This window comes from Pongo abelii, chromosome 22, assembly GCF_028885655.2.
Source record: "Pongo abelii isolate AG06213 chromosome 22, NHGRI_mPonAbe1-v2.0_pri, whole genome shotgun sequence".
In the NCBI taxonomy this organism is placed as follows: Eukaryota; Metazoa; Chordata; class Mammalia; order Primates; family Hominidae; genus Pongo; species Pongo abelii.
The window spans coordinates 56,809,034-56,822,490 of NC_072007.2; the positions used below are offsets into that span (position 1 = coordinate 56,809,034).

Here is a 13,457-nt window from a genome sequence, read left to right on the forward strand (position 1 = left end):
ATTTGCTGTAGTAGGAATTTATACCATTTCTTTATGTCTCAAGAACTCTGAATTTATCCTTAATATTTCATAAAGTAAACATTTAAGATTTTAGGTTTAAAAAAAACTTAGCTTATTAAATACTTTGATGAGAGCCCCTTGTAATTATTTCAGTTTTTGAGTTCAGGAACTCATGTCAGCTCCCAGTGAAGAGATCTCCAGTGATGGTTTTGCATTGCTGGTGTTTCCTGTGTTGCGTGTGTTCGTTTGTGTCTGAGAGTTTAAAGGGGGCTGGAGCACTGAGCCAGGTGGACCATCTCATGGCTGGAGCCTGTCTGCATTTCTGGGCAGCGGCTGTGCCCTGCTTTGTGAGCATTTAGCTAAAAGGAATTCAGCTGACTTTTATGAGGTTAAAAGGTTACTTGAAAAGTGAGGCTCAGTAAGAAATTTGATTTTAGAATTAGTAGTTTGGCCTCAGACACAGATGAGAGGAGTCTTTCTCAGGTGTGTCTGATTCTTTTTTTTTTTTTTTTTTGAGACAGAGTCTTGTTCTGTCACCCAGGCTGGAGTGCAGTGGCGCGATCTCGGCTCACTGCAACCTCCTCCTCCCAGGTTCAAGCGATCTCTCGTTTCTCAGCTTCCCAAGTAGCTGGGAGTACAGGCACGTGCCACCACGCCCGGCTAATTTTTGTATTTTTAATAGAGACGGGGTTTCACCATGTTGGCCAGGCTGGTCTCGAACTACTGACCTCAGGTGATCTGCCTACCTCGGCCTCTCAAAGTGCTGGTATTACAGGTGTGAGCCACCACGCCCGGCCAAGTGTGTCTGATTCTGGTAAGTGCTGATGAGAATTATTAAATCGGGGCCTTTCCTGAGGCCCTGACATGTTTCCGTTCCGCTGTCGCAGGGAGGACTGCTGAGCATCACCTGCACTTGGAGCGGAGTTGTCCCCCTGGCCGGCCACCGCTCACGTTTCAGTGACAGCTGCTCCAGGGTGGCTTCACCCCTTCCTTCTGCCTTCACTCAGCAAACGTTTACTGAGCTTAGTAGATGCCAGGGTTAGAAAATGTGTTTTTATCCCTTCGTGAAATTTGGACTGTGTATGCAATTTTATGTCATGCTCTTGCGCATGTAACATATTATGACCATTTTCGTCATATTAAATATTCTTTGAAAAATTTTTTCTAGGCAGGTAATATTCATTGTACGAGCATACCATCAGCCATTGCCCTATTTTTTTTGGCAAGTTCTTGTCAGTTTTGAAAATATTGGTAATAGTTTGGTGAATATTACTGTAGATAAATTCCGCACAGTGGACTCGGGCACAGGCTGTGGCTCTGGGTCACGTCCTGCACCATGCAGGCCTCTGCTGGGAGGTGGCTGGGTCCTGGGTACCAGTGCTGCCTGGTGTGTCACTGAGTGCGGGTGCCTGCAGGTCCACCTGCTCTGCTTCAGGCGCAGCTGAAGATGGTCTGTGCTTTAACAGGCAGCAGTTTGAGGTACTGAATTCCCAAATATTTGCCTAAAATAGAGTTCCTTTTTTTTTAATAGGATAAAGAGGTGTTAAAGAAACAGCAGATGAGTAGCTTGCTTCTGGTGTCCACATTGCAGTCTACACTAGATGCAGGCAGATGTCCCGAGCCTCCTTCAGGCAGCCTTCCTGAGGGTCCAGAAGTACAGTTAGAGGTGACACAGAGCGCGCTCCTGCAGCGCGAGAGCGAGGTGAGTGCGGAGTGGGGCAATGGGACTGCCAGCCCCGGGTCAGTGTCCAGTGGGCTTCTCTGTGGCAGATCCGATGTCCAGATAACGCAGGCGATGGGCTTGTGACCACTGTGTGTTCTTTTCTTTTCTTTTCTTTTCTTTTCTTTGAGACAGAGTTTTGCTCTTGTTGCCCAGGCTGGAGTGCAATGGCGCGATCTCAGCTCACTGCAACCTCCGCCTCCTGGGTTCAAGCTATTCTCCTACCTCAGCCTCCCGAGTAGCTGGGATTACAGGTGCACCCACCACCACGCCTGGCTCAGTTTTGGTATTTTTAGTAGAGACGGTTTCACCATGTTGGCCAGGCTGGTCTCCAACTCCTGACCTCAGGTGATCCGCCTGCTTGAGCCTCTCAAAGTGCTGGGATTACAGGCGTGAGCCCCGTGCCCAGCCCTGACCACTGTGTATTCTTTGCAGTTTTACCGTTTGTATGTGGGTACAGGTACAGGGTAGTAATTGTTTTAGGCATGTGCATTTAAATCTCTCAAAGCTATTTTAATAATTTCTTAATTATTAATAGAATATTAGATGACTTTTAATACTTTCCTTCTTTTGTTTTAATGAAAGGTTTTGGACTTAAAAGAACAGCTAGAAAAGATGAAAGGTGACTTAGAAAGTAAAAAGGAAGAAATACTACATCTGAACTTAAAATTAGACATGCAGAACAGCCAGACTGCTATCAGCCTCAGAGAACTTCAGGAAGAGAACACGAGCTTGAAGGTAAGCTACGAAAGGTCCATGTGACGCCCGAGTTCATGTTGCTTATGCCAGTGCTGAGCAACCACCAGGACCCTCATTGGGGAGGCGAGTCTCTGGTCTTCACAGACGCCCGTGGCCCCCATGTGGCAGACAATGCAGAGAGCGCCCAATTCTGCCTGGGGACATGTGCATGGAAGCAGCTTTCTAGGGATCTTGAGTGAGGAACCAGCGACCCCTGCCCCAAACTGCTTTCTGATTGCAGCCCTGATAGTCAGGGATCTGAGGAGAGGCCCTTCCCTAGGGCAGCACCGCGGGGCCGTGAGAGACGCTGGGCTATTGGGCTGTTGCTTGCTCTTCTCAAGGAGGCTATTGGGCTTGCTCTTCTCAAGGAGGTGACTTGAGTAAGTGGCCACTCACTGTTTCTCTTCCCACTGGCATGATGGGAAAAAAATCTTAAAAACAAATTTTTTAAAAAATTTTTGTGGGTACATAGTAGGTGTATATTAAAAAATCTATTTTTAAATCTTTTATTTTAATGTAGCTGTGCTTTTGAAGCAAAAAAGAAAACCAAAACCAACCTGTTTATAGTAGAGATGATATTCAAAATTGCAGAGCATTCATAACTTCACAGATGCCCTTGAAAGACCTTGTGTAGAATCGTGTGTGTGGTGCCCACACAACGCGTGCTCAGTGAATGAACTCAGCGTGGGAGAGTCTCAAAAAACAACAACAAAACATTTTCAAATTGATTTTCCATTTTTCCAATTTAAAACTGTAGGCTTATTTAATTAGGACATTTCATATCTGTAGGGTCAGTGGAATATTTCCCTAGTAAGGTTCTGTCGGCTCTGTTTTGATATGGTTGTTGTTATTACCATTTCCACCGGCATTTCTGCCCAACAAAGAAGAGGAGATACTGTGTGTGAGCGAGCAGCTCCAGGCACAGCAGGTTTACCTCGGCGAGGTAAGCCACTCCCCAGTGCTGGGGGAGAAGGGGCTCTTCTCACGCTTCTGGCTATGCCTGCGTCTCCTGTACGAAGTCCTCATAGTTTCTGGGTGTGATTGCCTGGGGCCTTGACTTTCCAGGATGACAGTCTTCTGTTTCTTCATATAATATTTATAGTACTTTTCAAAATTGATTTTATTGGTTGGGCACAGTGGCTCAAACGCCTGTATTCTCAGCACTTTGGGAGACTGAGGAGGGTGGATCACTTGAGCTCAGAAGTTCGAGACCAGCCTAAACAACATGGCAAAACCCCATCTCTACTAAAAATACAAAAATTAGCCAGGCATGGTGACACACACCACTCAGGAGGCTGAGGCAGGAGAATCACTTGAACCCAGGAGATGGAGGGTGCAGTGAGCTGTGATTGTGCCACTGCACTCCAGCCTGGGCAACAAAGCAAGACCCTGTCTCAAAAACAAAATTAACTTTATGGCCGGGCACAGTGGCTCTCACACCTGTAATCCCAGGAGTTTGGGAACCTGAGGTGGGAGGATTGTTTGAGCCCAGGAATTCGAGATCAGCCTGGACAACATAATGAGACCCATCTCTACAAATTTTTAAAAAAAATTTAGCCAGGCATACACCTATAGTACCAGCTACTCTGAAGTCTGAGGTAGGAAGATCACTTGAGCCTGGGAGGCCGAGGCCACAGTGAGCTGTGATCATGCCACTGTAATCCAGCCGTAATGACAAAAAAATAATTTTGGAGGGGACCATAGAAGTAAAAAGGAGAAGTTTGTCTTCAGTTTGTCACTTTTAATTTCCCTTTGACAGAGGCTACTGAGATATTAATTATCTGTCTTAGTATCTGTTGGTATCTTGTATATTTGGCAAAAATTTAAAAATAGCCTTTTGGGTTACACTGAAGAATGCCTTTTAGGACCAGGCACGGTGGCTCACGCCTGTAATCCCAGCACTTTGGGAGGCTGAGGCGGGCAGATCACTTGAGCTCAGGAGTTCGAGACCAGCCTGGCCAACATGGTGAAACCCATTCTCTACTAAAAACACAAAAATTAGCTGGGCCTGGTGGCTGGTGTCTCTAATGGTTACTTGGGAGGCTGAGGCAGAAGAATCACTTGAACCCAGGAGGTGGAGGTTGGCAGTGAGCCGAGATTGTGCTACTTCACTGCAGCCTGGGCGACAGAGCAAGACGCGTCTCAAAAAAAAAAAGAATGCCTTTAAAAACCATTGATTACTTCTCAAAAGAAGTTGTATTGTCTATAGTGCTCTAGAATTTGACATGTAACTATAATCTTATATCATGAAAAATATATAAAAAATAGTTTACATGTTAAGGACAGTATTTTAGTTCCATTAAGAATTGAAAGCTTTGTAAGGACAATGCCCATTATTTTCTTGTGGGATTTTTCTTCCAGATATGTGCAAATTCGTACATCCTTTGTTTTCTGTAATTCTAATTTTTTGTAAAGGTGCAGATGCTATTTTGCTTTATATAATAAAGGAAAGTAAAATTCCATTTAAAGGTTTGACTCTTGTTAGGTTTCCAATTCTTTCAAGGAAACCACATTTGCTGTTTTCTACCCTATTTTATGTCAGTGAAGATGTTTGTCTTCTAGAAGTGTCTTTTACGTTTGTGGGGAAACGGAGCTCCCGTCTCCCTGGCGTGGTCGTGGTTGTTGTCACTTGCTCTGTACTGCCGTCCTCCGGGGCTCCAGCCATCCTAATACCTCATCCTCAGCATGGGCCCTCCCTTCCTGTGTGGCTTATTCTAACTCTGGGGTTAGTGGTGTTTCTTATATTTTACCAGTTACTTCTCCCTTGTTCTATAGGTTTTAATAAAGAGGTCTCATACGTCTTGTTAAATTTATCCTTAAATATTTTAGGTTTTAATAAAGAGGTCTCATACGTCTTGTTAAATTTATCCTTAAATATTTTAGGTTTTAATAAAGAGGTCTCATACGTCTTGTTAAATTTATCCTTAAATATTTTAGGTTTTTCGCACTATTGTGAGATTTAAAATAATTATCTAGTTGTTTACCGTGAATACACATACACCTTTGTATGTTAACCTTGCTGTTACCTTGCACAGTTTATATATATTAGTAGTGTTTTGTGGATTCCTGAAGGTTTTTTATGTATAAGATAACATCATCTTCAAATAAAGACAGTTTTATTTCTTTCCAATTTTTGTTATTTCCTTCTTTTATTACAATGTCTAGCACTCCCAGTACAAAGTTAAAACTGGCTAGAGTAGTCATCTTTGCCCAGCTCCTTGTCTTACAGGGAAGTGGTCAATGTTTTGCCATTAAGTATGTTAGCTTTAGGTTTTCCACAGGTGCCTTTTTATCAGATCAGGGAAGTTCCATTATATTTCTAGTTTGCTTTTTCTGGATCTGTTGAAATAGTGATGCTGTTTTTCTCTTTTATTCTACTAATAGGGTTAACTTTATCGAGTGATTTATTTCTTGGAGATTAAACTAACCTTGCGGTTCTAGGATATACCTGGTAGTGATGTACTGCCCTTTTCATATGTTACAGATATTACTGAATTTGATTTGCTAATATTTTGTTAATGGTTTTTACATCTGTGTTCATGAGGGATGTTGGTCCGTAATTGTCTTTTTTTGCAGTGTTTCCTAAGGCTTTGGTATGAAGGTTATGTTAGTCTCATAAAATAGACTGGGAATTTTTTCACTTTCTCTCTTTTCTGAAAGAGGTTATTTAACATAGCTGGGATTTCTTCTTTGAATGTTTTCATAGCATCAACAATGAAGCCATTTGGAGTTTCATATCTAGAGAGACTGATGATAATTCATTTTCTTTAACAGACTGAGGTATTTGGATTTCTGTTTCATGTTGTGATAAGTTGTATTTTTCAAGGAACTTGTTGTGTATGTCATCAAAATTGTCAAATTTCTTTGCATAAAGAAGTTTATACTTTCTCATTTTTTTTTTTTTTTTTTTTTTGAGACGAAGTCTCGCTCTGTCACCCAGCCTGGAGTGCAATGGCGTGATCTCGGCTCCCTGCAACCTCCACCTCCCAGGTTCAAGTGAGCCTCCTGCCTCAGCCTCCCGAGTAGCTGGGGTTACAGGCGTGCGCCACCATGCCCAGCTAATTTTTTGTATTTTTGGTAGAGACAGGGTTTCACCATGTTAGCCAGGATGGTCTCCATCTCCTGACCTTGTGATACACCTGCCTTGGCCTCCCAAAGAGCTGGGATTACAGGCGTGAGCCACCACGCCTAGCCTATACTTTCTCATTTTGTAACTGTTCACCTTATTAACCATTTCCTTACTTGCCATTGAATATCTGCAAGTTCTATGCTGATGGCCCTCCTTTTATTCCCGATATTAGTGAGTTCATGTTTTCTCTTTTATTCTTGAATCTCTCTAGCTAGTAGTTTATCCATGTTGTCAATGTTTTCAAAGAATCAGCTTTTGGCTCTGATACTTTTCTCTATTTATTTCTTTGATTTCTCCTCTTCTTTTCATTATTGGCTTCTTTCTATTTACCTTGGGTTTATTTTCTTTTCTTTTTCTAGCTTTTTCAGATAGAACCTTAGGTCATTGATTATAGATACTTCTCATTTTTCTGTATAAAATTTAAGTTTTTTGTTTTTAGACTTCGTGCATAGTAAAATTAGGTTTTTTTTAGTATACAGTTTTATAAATTTTGAAAAAAGGATTTAGTCCTGTAATAATCACCACAATCTCATCACTCAACAAATTTTTTTTGTGTCGTTTCTTTGTGGCCACCCATCAGGCCTGCTGTCTTCCTGTCTGGAATTCTGTTTCGAGTCAGGTGTTGTAACGCACTGGAAATTGATGCATGCTGTCGCCTGTGTCTCTTCCTTTAGTTGCTGAGTAGTGTTGTCTGGAGGGACCACAGTTTGTTGATCCATTCACCCATGAGGGACATTTGGATAGTTTCTAGGTTTTGGCAGTGATGAATCGAGAACTGTCTAACTGTTTTCCATAGCTGCACTACCGTTTTACAATTCCACCAGCAATAGATGAGTGTTCCAGGTAACCACGTTCTCATCAGCACTTGGTAAGGTCAGTCTTTTTTTCTAGACATTCTGGTAGATATGTAGTGGTATATCCTTGTGTTTTGTGTTTCCTTAATGACTAGTGATCTTGAGCATCTTTTTCTATGCTTATTTACTATCCATATTGTGGGGGAAATGTTTGCTTAAGTCTTTCGGAAAGTTTTGTTTTTTTTTGTTTGTTTGTTTTTGTTTTTGAGACAGAGTCTCACTTTGTGGCCCAGGAACGTGTCAGCTCACTGCAACCTCCACCTCCTGGGTTCAAGCAATTCTCCTGCCTCAGCCTCCTGAGTAGCTGGGATTACAGGCACCCACCACCACACCCAGCTAATTTTTTAATATTTTTAATAGGGATGGGGTTTCACCATGTTGGCCAGGCTGGTCTCGAACTCCTGACCTCTGGTGACCCACCTGCCTCGGCCTCCCAAAGTGCTGGGATTACAGGCATGAGCCACCGTGCCCCGCCTCAGAAAGTTTTAAAAAGTTGTATTGTTTGGTTTCTTATTGTTTTGGGAATTTCTTATATCTTTTGAACACTGTTTTTTTTTGATACATGATTTGCAGGTGTTTTCTCCCAATGTATGGCTGGTCTTTTCATTCTCTTAACAGTATGTTTTGCAGAGCAAAACTTTTTACTTTTTTTTTTTTTTTTTTGACAGAGTCTCTCTCTGTTGCCCAGGCTGGAGTTCAGTGGCGCAATTTTGGCTCGCTGCAACCTCCACCTCCCAGGCTCAAGCAGTCCTCCTGTCTCAGCCTCCCGAGTAGCTGGGATTACAGGCACCCGCCACTATGCCCAGCTAATTTTTGTATTTTTAGTAGAGACGGGATTTCTCCATGTTGGTCAGGCTGGTCTCGAACGCCTGACTCAGAAGATCCACCTGCCTTGGCCTCCCAAAGTGTTGGGATTACAGGCGTGAGCCACTGTGCCCCGCCAGATTATACTTTTGAAGTTCTATCTGAGAGCTCTTTCCCTAGCCCAATTTTCCTGAGAAATTTCATAGTTTTACTTTGCATTCAGTGTTCCTTGAATATGCTTGCATATGCTTTTTGCTTTTTTTTTTCTTTTTTGACACTATCTTGCTCTGTCGCCCAGGCTGGAGTGCAGTGGTGCAATCTCTGCTCACTGCAACCTCTGCCTCCAGAGTTTAAGCGATTCTCCCACCTCAGCCTCCTGAGTAGCTGGGACTACAGGTGCCTGTCACCACGCCCGGCTAATTTTTGTATTTTTATTAGAGACCAGGTTGTGCCATGTTGGCCAGGCTGATCTCGAACTCCTGTGCTCAAGTGATCTACCTGCCTCAGCCTCCCAAAGTGCTGGGGTTACAGACGTGAGCCACCGCGCCCGGCTTCAGTTCACTGATTTTAGGTTTTGGTGTTTTACATTTAGAGCTACCTTCGTATGCTGGCTCCAGTATTTTAACATGATATATGCGTTGTGATTGTGACCATTTTTAGTGCACACCCTTTGATTCCAGTTTATTTAGTGCCTTTAGGGAATGAGCAAAAGCTGCATATAATCAGAATTGTCCTTAAAATTCCTTCACTTGCCTGTAGAGTACAGAGACACGGGCCGGTGCCACACACAGTAAGGCACTCGGCGGGGAGCAGAACGTGCAGTGGGCATTCCTAGCCCGCAGCTGGGATGCTGCTTTTGCTAAATGCATGGTGTTGTTCATTGGTGGTAAATGCATAGGAAGGTGTCGTTGACAGCGTCCAAACCAAAGCCACAGGTTCATCCGGTTCCTTTGTTTTTTCTGTAGGCCAGATTTGCATTTGAGTCCAGATTAATTGTGAGGTAGTTCCAGAGAAACCTGGAGTTGTTATGAAACCCCTCAATTTCTTGGAAGAACATATTAGTCTATAACAAATTGTTTTAAAATTGTTAGAGCACAAATGGATTAGAATATTTGTATTTTTTGTCATTACCAGTAATGTTATCTTAAGAGAATAGAGTTTGGAGCTATATTGACATAGATCTCAATCCTAATTTTCCACTTACTGTTTTTGTGGGTTTAGAAAGATGTTTAATATCTCAGTTTCAATTTTCCGGTCTTTAAAGTGGAAACAATCGTATTTCCTTACGTGGCTGAGGATTATGTTTCACGGCACAAGTAAACTCACTTTGATGCCTGGTGTCACCGAGCTGGCAGTGGCAGTGGCAGAGACGCCTGCATCACCAGCGTCACCATGAGCAGTGTTGGGATGGAAGGGGAGCGTGCCTGGCTCACCGCTTTGTTGGTGCAGATTCTCTGCCTAGGTTTCTTACTTTCCTCCTGGAGTTAGAATGACACCTAAAATCTAATGCACCTTCAGGAAAATCAAATCAAAGTTGTTTAAATATTAACAAAATAACATTTAAAGGGTGGTGAAAGCATCATTCTGTAGACGTCCTTGCATGGAAAGTGGCTGCATTAGAGCTTCGTCTCATGATCAGATGTGGAGCACAAGGTGTGCACCAGGGCCCAGTGGCAGCCAAGGTGGGTGAGGGGTGCGTCCGGCACCGGCAGTTTGCTTCTGTGGCTGCTTTGTCTTTCAAGCTATGGAGTCTTCACTCCAAGAATGCATTCAGGATGTAACGTGTCCTGAAGGAGGGACATTCTGAAGTGGATACATTTAATTTGCCTCTGAAATGTGCTCTCTCTTCAGGTCGTATATACCAGAAGTTCTGAGATTGAAGAGCTGAAAGCCACTATTGAAAGTCTGCAAGAGAACCAGAAACGATTACAAAAGGAGAAAGCAGAGGAAATTGAACAACTCCATGAAGTCATTGAGAAGCTGCAGCACGAGCTGTCCGTCATGGGGCCCGTGGTGCACGAAGTCAGCGACAGTCAGGCTGGCAGTCTGCAGAGCGAGCTGCTCTGCTCCCAGGCCAGGGGCCCTCGTGGGCAGGCCCTGCAGGGCGAGCTCGAGGCTGTGCTGGAAGCCAAGGAGGCCCTGAGCCGGCTGCTGGCTGACAAGGAGCGTGGGCACAGCCAGGCCCTGGAGGCCCTGCAGCAGCGCCTCCAGGGCGCAGAGGAGGCTGCGGAGCGGCAGCTGGCTGAGCTGGAGCGCAGTGCAGCCCTCAGGGAGGCTGAGGTCGAAGGCATGGCCTCCCGGATCCAGGAGTTCGAAGCAGCCCTGAAAGCAAAGGAAGCGATGATTGCTGAGAGAAATTTAGAAATTGACGCACTGAACCAGCGGAAGGTGGCCCACTCTGCCGAGCTGGAGGCCGTCCTGTTGGCCTTGGCCTGTATCCGCCGCGCCCTGGAGCAGCAGCCCCTGGCAGCCGGGGCGGAGCCTCCTGAGCTGCAGCAGCTCCGAGCGCAGTGTGGCCGCCTCAGCCGCCAGCTGCAGGTGCTGCACCAGCGGTTCCTGAGGTGCCAGGTGGAGCTGGACAGGCGGCAGGCCTCCAGAGCCACAGTTCACACACGGGTGCCCGGGGCCCACCCACAGCCTCGCGTGGATGGTGGCGCCAAGGCCCAGGTCGCCGGCGATGTGGAGGCCTCCTGTGATGCTGCTTTGGAACCTGTTGTCCCTGACCCACAGGTAGGCCCCCACCGCGGGCCATGGCAGGGTATTTTTTCTTACTCTCCTACTCCTTTTCTCCTTTAACATTAATGACTTCTGTCTGCGCTGGGCACTGGGGGCTGCAGTTGTCATGGTGGCTCATGACACAGCAGAGAAAGGGGCCCTGAAGCTCAGGCCAGCCTGGGCCTGTTCCAGGTCAGTACGCAGTGAAGCTGGGCTGAGGATTTCACTGTTTTGTACCATTTTAAGCTTATTGTTTTAAGCTTTTAAAAACAATTCTTTCTTTCACACGATAGGGACGGTCCAGTGAAACGGAGCTCACTGTGTGAGGCGGGTCCGCTTAAGCTGCTTCTCTGGTTTCTAATGAAATGGTTTGTCTGTCGATAAGCAGTACCTGTGTGAGATGTGGCGAGCGAGCTCTTCTTTTGGAGCTGGAGGCCCTATAAGGAGTTGTCTTTTAAGGCTTCCACTTGTATTTGAGCAGAACCTTGGGAAATTGGTGCCTATCACCCCCACACCAGCTGGGTCTTTGTAGAGTGGCTCCCGCTCTCAGATGCCCCAGTCCACCGTGCTCTGTGGGGTCGTCCTAGGTCGGGGCAGCTTCCTGCTGGGTCCTCAGCCCCGTTCTCGTGTGGCCTGCTGTGGACCAAGGTGCTCGGCTGTGGACGTCACTGCCTCCTGCCTCTGGCATCCCTGCTGGCTGCCGTACTGGCTCCCAGCTCCAGGCCACCCGCGGGGCAGCCCCAGCAACAGCCTCCTGCATGCTCAGCTTTCCTCTGTCTCCTCTGTCAAGGGTGATCTGCAGCCCGTCCTGGTGACGTTGAAGGACGCACCTCTCTGCAAGCAAGAAGGCATAATGTCGGTGCTCACCGTCTGCCAGAGGCAGCTGCAGTCGGAGCTGCTCTTGGTGAAAAATGAAATGCGCCTGAGTCTGGAGGACGGCGGCAAGGTGTGGGGAGGGGGGAAGGCACGAGGCCCACCCGGGAGAGGCTGGACACGAGGCAGCAAGGTGTGGGGAGGGGGGAAGGCACGAGGCCCACCTGGGAGAGGCTGGGTGCAGAACATGTGGGTCCTGCCCTGGGCAGAGGCGGGTATTCTGCTGAGGTGAGGAGCACAGTCTTGTGCCTGCGGTGACATGTTCTCTGAATCCTTTCTGTTCTGTAACGAGCTGTCCGTAACTGGTGTGAAGTTTCATACGTGCTTCATTTAAGCCACTCTCTAGAAACAATCAGTTGGGTTTTTTTCTTTTAATTGATACAAATGGATTTAACTGTGCTCGAGGGTTAGTCCTGGGTTGTCTTTTCATGGGAGGACCACATCGCCCCCATGGGCCTCACCTCAGCTCAGGACTTTGATGGCCAGCGTCTGTTTTACTTTGAAAGGCTTCATATTTATTCTTGTAATCTGTTCACCTCACTCCATATTGTCACTTGAAAAAAAGCTGACACTTCCTTTCCCCGGGGAAGGGGGTTGCACCTTGACAATCTCAAATCGTAGCAGGGTCAAGATTTAGCAAGAAGAGTGGGTGCTGGTGCTTCTCCCACCCAGTGCACCAGGGGCGGGTCCCCAGTGCCCCCTTGGAAACACCTGTGCAGGAGCTGCCCTCTCCTCAGGGCGCGTCAGGTGCAGATGGTACCTTCATTTTTTTCTCTCTTTTTTTTTTTTTGAGACAGAGTCTTGCTCTGTCACCCAGGCTGGAGTGCAGTGGCACGATCTCAGCTCACTGCAACCTCCGCCTCCCGAGTTCAAGTGATTCTCCAGCCTCAGCCTCCCGAGTAGCTGGGACTGCAGGCATGTACCACCACGCCCAGCTGATTTTTTATTTTTAGTAGAGACGGGGTTTCACCATGTTGGCCAGGCTGGTCTTGAACTCCTGACCTTAGGTGATCCGCCCTTCTTAGCCTCCCAAAGTGCTGGGATTACAGGCGTGAGCCACCGCGCCCGGCCTTAGACGGCACCTTTTGATGCATTGTCTGCACCTCGCCTCCTCCAGTCCAAGGCCCAGCGCAGCCCCGCTGGACACACAGCCACCCACCCTGCTCCTCTTCCTCCTCTGGGACACACATCCGTCCACCCTCTTCCTCCTCCTCCTCCTCCTCCTCCTGGACACACAACTGCCCACCCTGCTCCTCCTCCTCCTCCTCCTCCTCCTGGACACACAACTGCCCACCCTGCTCCTCCTCCTCCTCCTCCTCCTCCTCCTGGACACACAGCCACCCACTCTCCTCCTGGACACACAGCCGCCCACCCTGCTCCTCCTCCTCCTCCTGGACACACAACTGCCCACCCTGCTCCTCCTCCTCCTCCTCCTCCTGGACACACAGCCACCCACTCTCCTCCTGGACACACAGCCGCCCACCCTGCTCCTCCTCCTCCTCCTGGACACACAACTGCCCACCCTGCTCCTCCTCCTCCTCCTGGACACACAGCCGCCCACCCTGCTCTTCCTCCCCCTCCTCCATGCTGTTTGCTAAATGTGCCCCAACTACTCCTCCAGGCT

The 13,457-nt window shown here is 46.9% G+C and overlaps 1 protein-coding gene across 18 annotated transcripts in view; it reads left to right on the top strand.

Annotated features, from left to right (window-relative positions):
- PCNT (pericentrin) overlaps positions 1–13,457 on the top strand; it is a 122,299-nt gene that overhangs the window by 77,785 nt on the left and 31,057 nt on the right. For all 18 annotated transcript variants that reach the window (XR_010138901.1, XR_010138902.1, XM_063720941.1 and 15 more), the window contains 4 exons: positions 1,532–1,702; positions 2,306–2,458; positions 10,097–10,975; positions 11,751–11,906. Coding sequence is in view for 16 of the 18 variants with exons in the window: in XM_063720941.1 (XP_063577011.1) it covers positions 1,532–1,702; positions 2,306–2,458; positions 10,097–10,975; positions 11,751–11,906 (1,359 nt within the window). In the remaining 2 variants the exon portion in view is untranslated. The remainder of the gene's footprint in view (positions 1–1,531; positions 1,703–2,305; positions 2,459–10,096; positions 10,976–11,750; positions 11,907–13,457) is intronic.